Source organism: Oncorhynchus gorbuscha, linkage group LG07 (genome assembly GCF_021184085.1).
Source record: "Oncorhynchus gorbuscha isolate QuinsamMale2020 ecotype Even-year linkage group LG07, OgorEven_v1.0, whole genome shotgun sequence".
Lineage (NCBI taxonomy): Eukaryota > Metazoa > Chordata > Actinopteri > Salmoniformes > Salmonidae > Oncorhynchus > Oncorhynchus gorbuscha.
This window is the reverse complement of record NC_060179.1, coordinates 47,767,230-47,783,292: the sequence shown is the minus strand read 5'-3', so window position 1 is coordinate 47,783,292 and position 16,063 is coordinate 47,767,230. Positions and strand designations below refer to the sequence as shown.

Below are 16,063 nucleotides of genomic sequence, written 5' to 3'. Positions count from 1 at the left end.
GTTTGAGTGCGTGGAGAGGTGTCTTTTATACAGGTAACGAGTTCAAACAGGTGCAGTTAATACAGGTAATGAATGGAGAACAGGAGGGCTTCTTAAAGAAAAACGAACAGATCTGTGAGACCCGGAATTCTTACTGGTTGGTAGGTTATCAAATACTTATGTCATGCAATAAAATGCAAATGAATTACTTAAAAATCATACAATGTGATTTTCTGGATTTTTGGTTTGGATTCCGTCTCTCACAGTTGAAGTGTTCCTATGATAAAAATTACAGATTTCTACATGCTTTGTAAGTAGGAAAACCTGCAAAATCAGCAGTGTATCAAATACTTGTTCTCCTCACTTTATATATATGACATATACAATTAGATTTCTTTACAATAGAGAAACAACATAGCGATGACACACTATTTTGGTTTCTAAGTAGAAGCGTTGTTTAGATAGTGCCATATAGATCATGTATATATTATTTTAAATCACTTTTAAATCAATATCCCACTCCAGTCTTTATGCCCGTCTGCATTGTTTCACATTATTCACATAGACTGTGTGTGTATTCTTAATAATTCAAGGTCTTAAATGTATCAATAAATTCCTCTCTGCAGTCCACGCTGCTGTGGCTCTTTTACAGAAAACGGGGGCAATCTGTGATTGGTCCAATTTTTTTATGCAGGTGGTCCCACTCCCCTCATGTTGTCGATGCAGGTGGGCGGAATCTTTCCCTGCAGATGTCATGTTACTGATGATTTGTCACCAGATATTGTTTATGTTTTTACCATTGTGGCCAGATGGAGGACTAGAGCGCAAACTAGTGGCCACGTCAGGGACAACAGTTGTTGACAACTGTAGCATTGTAGCTATGCCTAACACCTTTTCCTAGCCTTAACCCCATTCTCCTAACATGCTACATTAATTCACCAAACCTGCTGTGTTAATTCTAACCTACCATGTTAATTCACCTAACCTGCAACCAGAGATGGGCAGTATTTCTGTTACATGTACTTGAAATGTGTATTTTGTGTAATTTGTATTACACTGGGCTGAACTGCACTCCAATGTATGTTTTAACAAGATACTGTTGAGAGCAATAATTTGTATTTTCAAATGACAAAATACTTTTTTCTATACAATTATTTTTATAGCGGTTCACAATTTTGTGGCCCTCTTTCACCCTGCGTTGGTAGCAAAATTCTGATGGCAATATGGTATGTTAAGAGCATCTGATAAATTAACAAAATATAATTGTATATGTACAAATGAACAATTGAAAAGCATGCTGAGTATTACTCTAATGAGCTTCGCCCCGAAACAAGGCCAATAGTAAATACCTAGTGTGCTTTGGTATGTTTATTTTCACATATGCATTTATATTTTGGTCATTTAGCAGACACTCTTATCCTGAGTGACTTACAGTCAGTGCATTCAACTCATGTTGATAAACAACAGCGTATCACAGTCATAGCAAGTCAAATGTTTCTGTAACCGTTACTGAGAATGTTGTTGCTGTTCGGTCCGGCAACTTGCAAATGTATTTCTGTATTTTAAAATACAAAATACATTTATTTTAATTAAATACATTTCAAAATAGATGTATTTTGTAGTTTATTTTCATATGTTGTTCTTTATGGTATTTTGAAATTGTATTTTGTCATATTTGCACATCCCTGTCCCAACATGAATTATCCTAACCTGCTATGTAAACAAACCATCTGTGGCGACAAATCATCAATATCACCACACCTGTTGGCAAGATCTAGTCCACTCAGCTGGCAGAAGTTTTGGCATAATCAATTCCAGCACCTCTGCTCACCACTGCTGTCAGGAAGCAGTTTGCCCCTCCATCCATCAGGGGTGGGGGGGCGTATTGTTCCCCGAGCCCCTGGGCCTCCCTTTGGCCTCCTGCCTGAGGACCCCTGCTCCCGGGACAGCTGTATAGCAATCTGGGTGTATACCGCATGTTCTTTCCCTCGGACTCCAGCACGGTCACAACAATAATAGTGTTCCTGCTGTTCAACCTGGGAACACCTGATCTGGATGCTGCTGTCCCGGAGTGTTGGAACGAGCCCCCTGGACCTACTGGAGTTTCAGAGGAGCCATGGTGCACGTGGCTAGGGCTTGTCCCTAACCCCAGTACAGTCTTAACGCCGCAGGGACGCACACGACTGGATCTGGCCTCAGATTCTAGTACAGTCTCAGAGGAAGAGGTGGTTGAGTGATGGGGGGTGTGACTGCTGCCATTGGCAGGTCCTTGGGGCTTGTGACCTGGCCTAGCGAGACCCCCTCCCTGCGAGACCCCCTGCCTGGTCTCATCCATGTGACCCTCCTCACGGCCGTGTCCCTGGAGAGAGGGGATGATGGGGACCGATCGTGTGTGGAGAGAGGGAGGAGCAGGTTTTAGTCCTCTGTCCAGACGGGTGTAGGGCACCTCCCTCCAATCTTTCATCCACGCTGAACGAGACAGGGTTTGCATATTCTGGAATCTGCTGCACTGGCGGTCGTCACCACCATCCCTCCCAGTGTCAAACCTGAAGAGATGCAGAGAATAGAAAAGGGAAAAAAAGAGAGGATATATGACCTTTTGCTCCCAAACCATTATTGCATGATTTCTCATTTTCACACGACAAAAGCGGAAAGGAAAGAGAGAATATAGGAATAGAAATCCATCCCATACAATTCAAGCCCCAAAAAATATGTTTATTCTCTGATAAATTGCATAAACTTTGTGTGATTATTTATAATCCACCCTTACAGAAATGAATATGTTGCTGCAAACTTCCCTCAAGTTTGTAAATTTGCTGCAAACTAAATAGTGTGCCACAAAATGTTGCCAGAAGTGTGCAAACATTTGCCACTAATGGTGAATCTGCGGCAAACTTTTGAAAACAATAATATGTTTTGTCACTTGTGGCAAAAGTTTACCAGAAGCAGGTTCCCATGAGTTCACACATGAGTTCCATGACCAGTAACAGTTGATGACCAATCAGGTGGATTAGAAACATCTGTTGGAAACTACCTACCAAAGTTGTCCAATAAGGGTCTAACTTATTAATTAGCTTAAACGTTTTATTATCTAAATGATGCCTACTTAGCAATGTCATGTTTTATGGGATAGAGTGAAGCACTGACATTTTCATTCTGTCAGTGCCACTGACTGACTGGGTAGCGCTTAGCTTTCATATTTTTGCAGAATTAATGTGATAGGCGGCTAGCTAACTAATGATTTGCCTAAACAATTATATTTTTAGGTGAATACGCTCCTGTCTTAATACCAATATGCATGACAGTATGCTAGTGTCACGGTTCAGTAACATGTTAGCTAGCACAACAGCTAAGGTAGCTAGCTAGCTAGCAAAAATATGAGTTGATTTGACATCAGAGTAAAACTAAACTTTTAAAGATGGATACCCTTCCCCTACCCTTGGTGTTGGAAGAGGCTGTATTAGGAGAAGGATGCATCAATACCCTGGACATCTATTTGTGGTGCAATCGTTCATAACACTTTGAGTGATAAAGGGGCGGCAGGTAGCCTAGTGGTTCGAGCGTTGGACCAGTCACCGAAAGTTGCTAGATCGGACAAGGCAGTTAACCTACTGTTCCTAGGCTGTCATTGTAAATAAGAATTTGTTCTTAACTGACTTGCCTAGTTAAATAAAACATAAATTAGTGTATCGTCTTTACCCTCCTGTTGTGTTCCTGTCAAATTGGACCGATTGGACCGATTTTTCATTTCTCTATGAAAAATGTAGTTTATTTAATCTGATTGTCATAAGGTTCCATGACTTTGTCCACACAGCATCTGAACGCACAAAATACATTTAGATGATTTTCATAACATTTTGGGAGTGTTATTTCGCTTTTGTACACCTGTGGTGTTCCCGGTCAAAAATGATGGGTCATTAGAAATGAATGGGTGAGACTACAATTAGTGTATAAAATTGAGTTCAGGCACATGCCCATTTATCAGGATGACACACTTCATCTCCCAGACCCCACGTGCATGTGTGTTTGAGCACACACACACACACAAACCTCACTCCCCTTCTTGGCTTCCATGGCAGCCTTTCCTCAATAGAATCTTTCCCCTACGGGAACCACACCTGTTGGCATTCTCACAAACAATCTCAGAATTGTTTCAATAATATATATACCTGTTCTTGCAGCTCTGGTATATGAAGCTATTTTGAGGCCTTGCTCACAGTTCATTATGTGGCAGCACAATGACCAAACGATATACTGTATGTGAGGCTCTTGATCATATCTTTGATCATGACACTGGTGAGGAGGAGAGAGGCCAGGCAACTGACAGTGAAGATGCATTGGAGGAGGAAGTGTCAGAAGTTGAAGACAACACAGAATATGATCCAGACCAAGAGACAACCGATGTGGAACATTCCAGTGATGAGGAAGAGGGCCCTGCTGAGGTTGTTGCTACATTCCAGTCAAAGAATGGGAATTTGTCCCGGTCTTCATCCCCACCAAGAGGATGACCCCAGGGCCAACGACACAAAGTAGTCTGTGATAAATAGCACAATATGTTTCATCTGAGTATTTGTTATAGTCAAAGTAATCCATATATTATGCTTTTTTTTAACTCAAAAACGAGTTGTATGAGCTCATGTTAATGAGGCCTACAGGCCATAAATAGCAAATAGAAGTTCAAAACATGTAATGTCCACAAGAACTTAAGTTGATAAAAAGATCTAACGCAACATTAGGTGAAAATACATGTATTTATAGCTATAATGGGGCGGTCCTTTTGGACCGAGAACACAGAATTAATTAACATGAAATGAACACAACCTGGGGTTGAAGAATGATAAGGTAAGTAAATGCATGTATCATTGTCATACAGTACCAGTCAAAAAGTTTGGACACACCTACTCATTCCAGGGTTGTTCTTAATTTTTTACTCTTACCAATGTTGTAGAATAATAGTGAAAACATCAAAACTATGAAATAACACATATGGAATCATGTAGTAACCAAAAAAGTGTTCATCAAATCAAAATATATTTTATATTTGAAAATCTTCAAAGTAGCCACCCTTTGCCTTGATGACAGCTTTGCACATTCTTGGCATTCTCTCAACAGCTTCATGAGGTAGTTACCTGGAATGCATTTCAATTAACTGGTGTGCCTTGTTAATTTGCAGAATTTCTTTCCTTAATGTGTTTGAGCCAATCAGTTGTGTTGTGACAAGGTAGAAGTGGTATTCAGAAGATAGCCCTATTTGGTAAAAGATATTATGGCAAGAACAGCTCATATAAGCAAAGATAAACGACAGTCTATCATTACTTTCAGACATGAAGGTCAGTGAATAAGGAACATTTCAAGAACTTTGAAAGTTTCTTCAAGTGCAGTCACAAAAACCATTAAACGCTATGATGAAATTGGATCTCATGAGGACCACCACGGGAGAGGAAGACCCAGAGTTACCTCTGCTTCAGAGATCGTATGAGTCCCAGGCTCAGAAATTGCAGCCCAAATGCTTCACAGAGTTCAAGTCACAGACACATCTCAACATCAACTGTTCAGAGGAGACTGCGTGAATCAGGCCTTCATGGTCGAATTGCTGCAAAGAAACCACTACTAAAGGCTACCAATAATAAGAGACTTGCTTGGGACAAGAAACACGAGCATTTGACAATAGACCGGTGGAAATCTGTCCTATGGTCTGATGAATCCAAATTTTAGATTTTGGGTTCCAACCGACGTGTCTTTGTGAGACGCAGATTAGGTGAACGATTGATCTCCGCATGTGTGGTTCAAACCGTGAAGTATGGAAGAGGAAATGCAGCATGGCAACATGTGCAGAATTGTGGGAAATTAGCTGTAAAACTGAAAATGTTTCTCTCCGCTCCATGGCAAAATAAGTAGAATTGCATGAAATTATTTGGGCCCCCAACACAATGATGTTTAGGAACCCAATAGGCTAGGGCCGGCTCTGACTAAAGGTGTGGTTATGGATGTAGGTATATATGTGGGAACGCAGACCCGCTGCGACCCCTCATGATGAGTTCAAGTTTGTGGCCCCCACCCCCATAAAAGTCAAAGTTGCCCATCCCTGGTGTAAAAATAGCTAAGCAGCTGGCTGTAGCCCATGTACCTCAAAACATAATTTCAGAGTCCAATTTCAGAGTCGAGTCTAGATGGTGTTACAAATTAGCTAGCATTAACAACATGCACACCTTACTTGCTAAGAACTTACGGAAAACTAAACCAACAACCAAAAAAACTCAATTGAATTCATTATAAATGTAGGACCGAAGAGGAGAAATTAGCTAGCTAGCATTCATTTGTTTATGCAGAGACGTCTTTGTTGCAGCATCTTATGAGTGATAAACATTTTCCATGTTTTCCGTCTTTTTGTGTAAGAAAATGTGTTGCGGTCATGACGCAAGTGGCACTAGTGCTGTCAAATACTCCCATGTATCTCGTTTGACCACCTGTTTTCAACTACATTTCAGTCAGCTATCGTCATTGCAAACTAGCACTTCACATAGGCTAGCTCAGCTGTTATTAGAAAACGTCTGAGTTTCTCAAATCCTGTAGCTACCTGGCAAGTCAACCTCGGCAACAATGTTATTGTGGTGGAGAATGTTACATTAGTCTTTTCATTTTAAGATAACCTTCAATTAAGTGTGTGGTTACTACTGGTTGTGGATCCGAGGCAAGAGAAATTGTCATGTTTTTTTTGTTTTGGTTAAGGCTCAGAGTTGGCTTATTGATATTTTGAAAACTGACACTACTTCCATAGACATTATGGTTAACCGGGAATTGTCAATGGCTTGGAACCTCATTTCAGCTAGTCGAATTGCAGATTTCAACAAAATATTTTTATTCATTTAACCTTTATTTAACTAGGCAAGGCAGTTATTAACAAATTCTTATTTACAATGACGGCCTACCAAAAGGCCAAATGCCTCCTGCAGGGACAGGGCCTGGGATTAAAAATAAATACAATATAAATATAGGACAGAACTCACATCACATCAAGAGAGGCAAAACAATACTACATAAAGAGAGAGCTAAGACAACAACATAGCAAGGCCGCAACATGACAACACAGCATGGTAGCAACACAACATGGCTACAGCATAAAACTTGGTACAAACATTATTGGGTACAGACAACAGCACAAAGGGCAAGAAGATAGAGACAACAATGCATCACACAAAGCAGCCACAACTGTCAGTAGGATTGTCCATGATTGAGTCTTTGAATGAAGAGATTGAGATAAAACTGTCCCGTTTGAGTGTTTGTTAAAGCTCGATCCAGTCGCTAGCTGCAGCGAACTGAAAAGAGGAGTGACCCAGGGATGTGTGTGCTTTGGGGACCATTAATAGAATGTGACTAGCAGAACGGTTTTGAATGTGGAGGATGTGGGCTGCAGTAGATATCTCAGATAGGGGGAGGGAAGCCTAAGAGGGTTTTATAAATAAGCATATGGGTCTTGCAACAGATATACAGAGATGACCAGTTTACAGAAGAGTATAGAGTGCAGTGATGTGTCCTATAAGGAGCATTGGTGGCAAATCTAATGGCCGAATGGTAAAGGTAATAAGGAAATATGGTACAGTATTGAGATCTAATTTTAAAATGTGTCTTCTTAATTCTCAAATGCTGTTAGTGAAACCTAAAAAGACCCAATCAACAAAGCCTCGAGGAGTGAGCCATTTTTATTGTCTGACTTCAGAGACCATAAATGTCCATAAATGAGTACAAATAATTGAACTACTTTCCCCATTCTTCTGTTTTACAGGGGCTGTGTGCACTGGAGGTAAATCTAGCACATCTTAACATATCTAAAAATAACTGACATGGCACATTTGGCTTCAATCCATTCTTCATCTGTGACAGGAAAATATGTGTTTCTGACAGTGTTTAACGAAACTGACAATGCTTGTTGGGGATGTCAAAATTGAAAACAGGGCCTGGTTCTCATGCCAATATTCACGCTTTTGTTCTCTCTCTCTTGCTGTCTCTTTATGGTCTCTCTCCCTTCCTCATGCTCTCTGTCTCCCTCACTCCTTCGCCCTCTCTGCTTTACATTTTAGCCATATAGCAGATGCTCTAAGTGATGCTTTCTCTCTCCCTCTCCCCATCTCTCCCCATCTCTTACTGCTTATTCACAGAGACCTGAGGGTGTCTCCATGGCAACAAGGGAGGGAGAGTTTTGTATGGCTGTTAAATCTAGAAATAGGTCAGTCCAACTTCCCTGCGCCAGCACAGACTTTCTTTGCTGATGGATCTGTAAAGGGGTTATCAAAAGTTAATATGTTCCAACTAGTCAACTAACTAACCCAATCTTTACATGTCGGTGAGAAGAGAAAAGCACTCTTATACCACTTGTGTGTTTGTGCACATGTGTGCATACTCTACATATGGCCTGCATACTGTGTTTGTCAATGCATGCAAAACCTGCACAATGTATGTGTTGTGCGTGAGCGTGCATATTGTATGTGTGCATAGTATCTGTGTGCATGCATACTAGTCTGTATGCTGTATGTGTTGGCGTGTGTTTGTGCAATGCTCCAGGAGATCTACTCACAGCCATTGAACGAATATGCTGAGCTTCCTGAATGCTACCCTGTTTAATACGAATATTAATTATAATGTGATTAAAAAGAGTTTGACAACCGTTTGTACTTTACAAGTCACAGGATATCCTTGTCTCATCACACACTAGCGACTTCTGTGTCAGGCCCGGGTGCAGTGCACGCTGACCAGGTCGCCAGGTGCACGGTGTTTCCATGGCTTTCGACCTTCATCTCTCCTGAGCCCGTACGGGAGTTGTAGCGATGAGACAAGATATTAACTACTAACAACCGGATACCACGAAATTGGGGAGAAAAAGGGGGTAAAATAAATAAATAAACAAATATATAGGCCAAGGTAGGAGAGTCAGACACACACACATGCAACAACATCACTCACAAATCACTCACACTTACTTCCTGTATTGGCGCTGTTGCTTCTGTGGGTCGGGTAGATGGGGCACTAGCATCCTCCTCCTGAATCCTCCTCACACTGGTTGCAGAAGCTGGGGTCCTTGGGATACGTTTCCTCCTCTGGATTTGAGGTCTTACCAATGCCTTGCCCAGCTTCTCAAGAAAGAGCTGTCTGCTCTGGAGCTTCCCTCTGTTCCAATCTGTGTTCAACACCATCCAGATTACAAACACATTGTACGCCGAGATATCCAAGATGTTGAACAATATCACAAGTAGCGAGCGTAGGATTTGTCTTTTGCAGCTGTATCTAGTCACCAGCTTGTCTAAATTGTCCACCCCTCCATTTGTGGCATAGTAATCCATTATGATTTCTGGTTTTTGATGTTCCTGGCCACAGATTGTCCCATCCCTATGCAGCGTACTCATGAGTACCACATTTTGGCATTTCTTTGGGACGTGTCGGCCGTGAACACAAACTTAGAGGAATTGATAGGCCTGTTCTGTGTATTCAACAGCTGAAGGGGGAGCTCTGGCTTGTTTTTCGTACTGTTCCTACAATCGTTAGCTTCCTCATGAGGCGGCAGCGTAGCCTAGTGTTTAGAGCGTTGGACTAGTAACCGGAAGGTTGCGAGTTCAAACCCCCGAGCTGACAAGGTACAAATCTGTCGTTCTGCCCCTGAACAGGCAGTTAACCCACTGTTCCCAGGCCTTCATTGAAAATAAGAATATGTTCTTAACTGACTTGCATGGTTAAATAAAGTTAAAATTAAAAATGAGGAACTCCTGTCCCAACTTGTGCAAAGTAAGAAAGAGATTACATGTGAGGTTGTGGCCACGAAGTCCCTGTGTTACGTCCAGGACAACCCGCATCCCTTGGTTCTTCCGTATACACTTGCAAGTTCCACGCATATGATGAACCAGCACCACAGGCAGCCCAGATCTTGATTCCATATTTAGCGGGTTTAGACAGTATGTACTGCCTGAAGAGGCAGCAGCCTCTAAATGGCATAAGACGCTCATCAACAGTAACGTTGGGCCCAGGGTTTTAGGGGAAGGCGGTCCAACCACATATCCCACATTGACCTGATTGCAGCTAGCTTGTCTCTCTGCCGCTGACAGTTATCGAAGCGCATAATCCTGGAAATAATGTGGAAGTTTTCCAGAGACATTGTTGCACAGAAAAGTTCTCTGCCAGTTTCTGGTAACTACTAACAACCCACAGGGATTTTGTTGATTCCCTACTGGAAAACACCAGTAAGGATATGAACTCCAAAGTATGCATCTCTCAAAATACATGCCTTCCCTTCAATTTAGTGCAGACCAGAATTATTTTTTGATGTGTCTGTGATGAACAGTTCAAAAGAAGACTTTATATCCTGCACATGAGTAACTACTATCCGCGTCGGCCCTGGTTGCATCCTCATCACGTTGGCAGCCATGCAGGATGGCTAATTTCTTGGGCAAGAAGAGCATTCAATTTCAAAAATGTTTACATCAATATTTCTACCCCTGCAAGCTACTGATGAGTTGGTTGCTGATGTGCTGGTCCTGGGGCTGGTTGCTGATGGGCTGGTCCTGGGGCTGGCTGCTGATGGGCTGGTCCTGGGGCTGGCTGAGGGTCACCCTCATCCTCTTCTTCCAACTCACTGTGCAGGTTCCCACAAGACATTGTGTAGTTTCACACAGTACAAAAAGGTAGAGTTTGAGAAAAGCAGGAGACATGCAGACAGGCAGGGAGACAGACAGGTTATTGGTGCTATGTTGTAACAGCAGGCCCAGGGAGGAGGAAGACAGAGTGAAGGCACACAGCAAACCCTTTTGCTCTATTTTTACTTGTTTTCACCTATTCACACACTTGTTTTCCCCTCGGGTCCAGTGGACACGAACACGACATATGTAATATAAATGTGTAGGGAGTGAACATTGTGCACTCACTTCTATTTTACATGTTCTTCACAGAAAATGAGCCAAGGCCAATGAGTCTCAGGTTGAAGAAAATATTAAATTTGTATAATTTTTCTTTTAGTAAACATTTTAGTAAACGGGTCCCACAGACCCGAACACCACACAAGGATTAAAACAATGGAAATAACTTCAAAAACAACTGTTCTTTTGCAGTGGTTGTATTACCAAAATAAATTATCACACACATAATAATGTCACAGCACAATGGTCTCTGGTTCCTCAAGAAAAGTCCTGTAACTTGTGCCTAAAAAGAGTGCAACACGGTAAATGAGATCAAGTGACCTTAATCACGCAATATTTGTCTGTTCATAAAGTGCATTTTAAACCCAGTCTCAATCACACAATCAAAATCTCTAACTATTTTACCACACAACAACAAAAGGTTATCAGAACTCCCAGTAGTCTTTAACAACAACTGAAAACATAACCCAACATGGTGTAAATCACGTAAATCAAACAGATGTAAAACCTGTTTGAAAAAGTTGTTGCAGTCAATCGATCAGTCAAACAATCCAATCTGCCAACAGAACTCCCTGTTCCATTGCATGCCTTCCCTCCATTTAAAGGGATATCAACCAGATTCCTTTCCCTATGGCTTCCACATGGTGTGAACAGTCTTTAGAGATAATTTCTGACTTTTATTCTGAAAAATGAGCGAGAACGATCACATCGCGTCAGTGGATGGCTGGGTGCCAGCAGAGTTTTGCATGCGCAACAGCTTGGAGCAGACATTTTCTCTCTCTCTCCTCAAAGTCCGGTTGAAATATTATCGATTATTTATTGTAAAAACAACTTGAGCTTTGATTATAAAAAACGTTTGACATGTTTCTACGAACTTTGAGGATACTACTAATTTTCATCTGCCTGTCATGACCTGCACGAGCCTGTGGATTTCTGAACAAACCGCGCCAACCAAATGCAGGTTTTTGGATATAAAAAGAGTCTTTATCGAATAAAAGGAACATTTATTGTGTAACTGGGAGTCTCTTGAGTGCAAACATCCGAAGATCGTCAAGCGATTCGTTTTATTGCTTTTCTGACTTTCGTGACCTATCTACTTTGCTGCTAGCTGTTTGAAATGTTTTGTCTGCTGAGAGAGATGTCCTAACATAAACGATTGGATAGCTTTTGCTGTAAAGCCTTTTTGAAATCTGACATGCCAGGTGGATTGACAACAAGCTAAGCTGTGTTTGCTATATTGCACTTGTGATTTCATGAAAATTAAATATATTTAGTAATTTTATTTTATTTGGCGCTCTGCAAATCAGCGGATGTTGACGGTAGGGTGCGCCATGAAGTTAAAGGGGTTTACGATAGCTACATCATGTAGCTACAGTGTTTCTTCCTTTAAAAGTTGCATCATACTGAAGCACCTTGCGGGCTGCCGCAGAATTCTATGGCAACGTTATTTTTTCAAATTGTCAGCCATTGTTACCATTAATGCTAGTTAGTTCTAGTACGACCACCAGAGGGCATCTTTGAAAAGCATTTGATAGTCTTCAATATTGGCTGTGCTAGAGAATTTAAAACCTTTATTTGTAAGAACATAGTATATGGGATTGATTTTAAGAAATTTAGTTGAATTAATTAGATTAATATTATGGTGTTTCTATTCCAAGAAAATCAAAAACCCAAACCTTCAGGGTTTCCGTTAGGATGGAACGGAAAATATGGCACTGTACAACGTGACGGTCAGAAGTAGGCTACAGTACTAAGATCATAACATTTCCACAACCTAATTGTAGTCTAACCAATACCCAAAAGGAGATTCAGTTAAAAAAAAAACTCATTGATTTATCAAGACCAGTCTCCATGCTTGTCATAGAGCAGCACGAAACAGTGCTAAAATAGTTGACCACAGCTTGTAGGCTATTGTTTTAAATCCAAATCCTAGCGATATCAACCCAGAGCATATTGGACTGCTTTTCTCGACCACATCGCCGGATCCCTACCTCAAGTTCTGGACCATTACACTGGATCATCGCAGCTAGTTAGATGCAACCGAGTGGCCATTGCTGGCTAACGCCTGTCCAGAAGCAAGCACCAGTTAGCCTTGAGCTAGCCTCGAGCTAGGCCCATCTCCCGGCTAGCCGAATAGGTATTCTTGGGCTACAAAACCTCTTTTGCCAATTGGCCTGGACCCTTTATTGCCGACACGGAGCCCCGCCAATCCATCACGACTGGTCTGCAGACTTAATCGTCCAAGGTGGCTTCAAAAGGCTTTTCCGTTGCGAAGTCACCAAAGACCCATCTGCTAGCCCCGGCCAGCTAGCTTTCTGAATTGCCGTGTCTCCCGCTCACCTAGCGGTTCCCTGACTCACATATTGTTGCTCATTGGACCCTATGATCATTTGGCTACACATGCCTCTCCTTAATGTTAATATGCTTTGTCTACTGCTGTATCGGTTAGTAATTATTGTCTTATTTCACTGTAGAGCCCCCAGCCCCGCTCACCATTCCTTAGATACCGCTTTTGTCCCACACCTCACAAATGCTGAGACCTCACCTGGCTTAACTGGTACCTCCAGAGACACAACCAATCTCATCGTCATTCAATGTCTAGGTTTACCTCCACTGTACTCTCATCCTACCATACCCGTTTCTGTACATTATGCCATGAATCTATTCTACCATGCCCAGAAATCTGCTTGTTTTATTCTCTGTTCCCAACGCACTAGACAACCAGTTATTTTATCCTTTAGCCGTACACTTATCCTACTCCTCCTCTGTTCTTCTGCTGATGTAGAGGTTAACCCAGGCCCTGTAGCCCCCAGAACTACACTTATTCCCCAGGCACTCTCATTTGTTGACTTCTGTAACCGTAAAAACCTTGGTTTCATGCATGTTTACATCAGAAGCCGCCTCCCTAAGTTTGTTTTATTCACTTCTTTAGCACACCCCGCCAGCCCTAATGTACTAGCCGTGTCTGAATCCTGGCTTAGGAAGGCCACCAAAAAAATTCTGAAATGTCCATCCCCAACTAAATCATTTTCAGGCAAGATAGAACTGCCAAAGGGGGTGGAGTTGCAATCTACTGCAGAGATAGCCTGCAGAGTTCTGTCTTTCTATCCAGGTCTGTACACAAACAGTTCGAGCTTCTACTTTAAAAATCCACCTTTCCAGAAATAAGTCTCTCACCGTTGCCACTTGTTATAGACCCCCTCAGCCCCCAGCTGTGCCCTGGACACCATATGTGAATTGATTTCCCCCCATCTATCTTCAGAGTTCGTAATGTTAGGTGACCTAAACTGGGACATGCTTAAGTGACAGGGGGCAGTATTTTCACGTCCGGATGAAATGCATGCCCAAATTTAACTACCTGCTACTCATCCCCAGAACATAAGATATGCATATTATTAGCAGATTTGGATAGAAAACACTCTGAAGTCAGATCATCCAGTCTTCAATTTTATTGATTATTTATGTTAGTAAATACCTGAAGTTGTATTACAAAAGTAGTTTGAAATGTTTTGGCAAAGTTTACAGGTAACGTTTGAGATATTTTGTAGTCACGTTGCGCAAGTTGGAACCAGTGTTTTTCTGGATCAAACGCACCAAATAAATGAACATTTTGGATATATATCAACAGAATTAATCGAACAAAAGGACCATTTGTGATGTTTATGGGACATATAGGAGTGCCGACAAAAGAAGCTTGTCAAAGGTAAGGCATGAATTACATATATTTGTCTGCGTTTCGTGTCGCGCCTGCAGGGTTGAAATTGTCATGTTTTGTCTTATTTTGTCTTGTCATTTTGCTTTTCCCTCTGTTCGTTTTCCCCCTGCTGGTCTTTTTAGGTTCGTTCCCCTCTTTCTCTCTTCCTCCCTCTCTCTCTTCTCTCTATCGCTCCGTTCCTGCTCCCAGCTGTTCCTATTCCCCTAATCAATCATTTAGTCTTCCCACACCTGTTCCCTATCTTTCCCCCTGATTAGAGTCCCTATTTCTCCCCTTGTTTTCCGTTTCTGCCCTGTCGGATCCTTGTCTATTGTTCACCGTGCTGTGTCTGTGTATCGCCCTGTCGTGTCGTGTTTCCCTCAGATGCTGCGTGGTGAGCAGGTGTCTGAGTCTGCTACGTTCAAGTGCCTTCCCGAGGCAACCTGCAGTTCATGATCGAGTCTCCAGTCTGTTCTCGTCATTACGAGTGGAATTATGCTTTATGATTGTAGATTTACTTTACTGGATTAAAGACTCTGTTTTCGCCAAGTTGCTTTTGGGTCCTCATTCACCTGCATAACAGAAGGATCCGACCAAGAATGGACCCAGCGACTATGGATTCTCTCTACTCTACTCTCGAGTTCCAGGGAGCGATGCTCGGCAGACACGAGCAGGAATTGTCTGCTGCTCGGCATGCCGTTGAGACCCTGGCCGCTCAGGTCTCCGACCTCTCAGGACAGTATCAGAGTCTTCGTCTCGTGTCACCAGCTACTTCCGGTTCTTCCGAGCCTCCGGAACCTAGGGTTAATAACCCACCATGTTATTCTGGGCAGCCCACTGAGTGCCGCTCCTTTCTCACCCAGTGTGATATAGTGTTCTCTCTCCAACCCAACACATACTCAAGAGAGAGAGCTCGGATTGCCTACGTCATATCACTCCTTACTGGTCGGGCTCGGCAGTGGGGCACAGCTATCTGGGAGGCAAGCGCTGAGTGTACTAACAATTATCTGAACTTTAAAGAGGAGATGATAAGGGTTTTTGATCGCTCAGTTTTTGGGAAAGAAGCTTCCTGGTCCCTGTCTTCCCTATGTCAAGGTAATCGATCCATAACGGATTACTCTATAGAGTTTCGCACTCTTGCTGCCTCCAGTAACTGGAACGAGCAGGCGTTGCTCGCTCGTTTTCTGGAGGGACTCCACGCTAAGGTTAAGGATGAGATTCTCTCTCGGGAGGTTCCATCCAGCGTGGATTCTTTGATTGAACTCGCTATTCGCATTGAACGACGGGTAGATCTTCGTCACCGAGCTCATAGAAGAGAGCTCGCGTTAACTGTGTCTCCCCTCTCTCCGACACTACCGTCTTTCCCCACTGACTCAGGTGTTGAGCCCATGCAGCTGGGGGTATTCGCATCTCGACTAAGGAGAGGGAACGGAGAATCACCAACCGCCTCTGTCTCTATTGCGGTTCCGCTGGTCATTTTGTCATTTCATGT

General features: G+C 42.4%; 1 protein-coding gene across 1 annotated transcript in view; it reads right to left on the bottom strand.

Annotated features, from left to right (window-relative positions):
- Nucleotides 1-290: 290 nt before the first annotated feature.
- LOC124039937 (pro-neuregulin-3, membrane-bound isoform-like) overlaps nt 291-16,063 on the bottom strand; it is a 277,071-nt gene continuing 261,298 nt past the window's right edge. Inside the window, exon 9 of the mRNA XM_046356508.1 lies at nt 291-2,525. Coding sequence (XP_046212464.1) covers nt 1,763-2,525 — 763 coding nt within the window. The 3' untranslated portion in view covers nt 291-1,762. The remainder of the gene's footprint in view (nt 2,526-16,063) is intronic.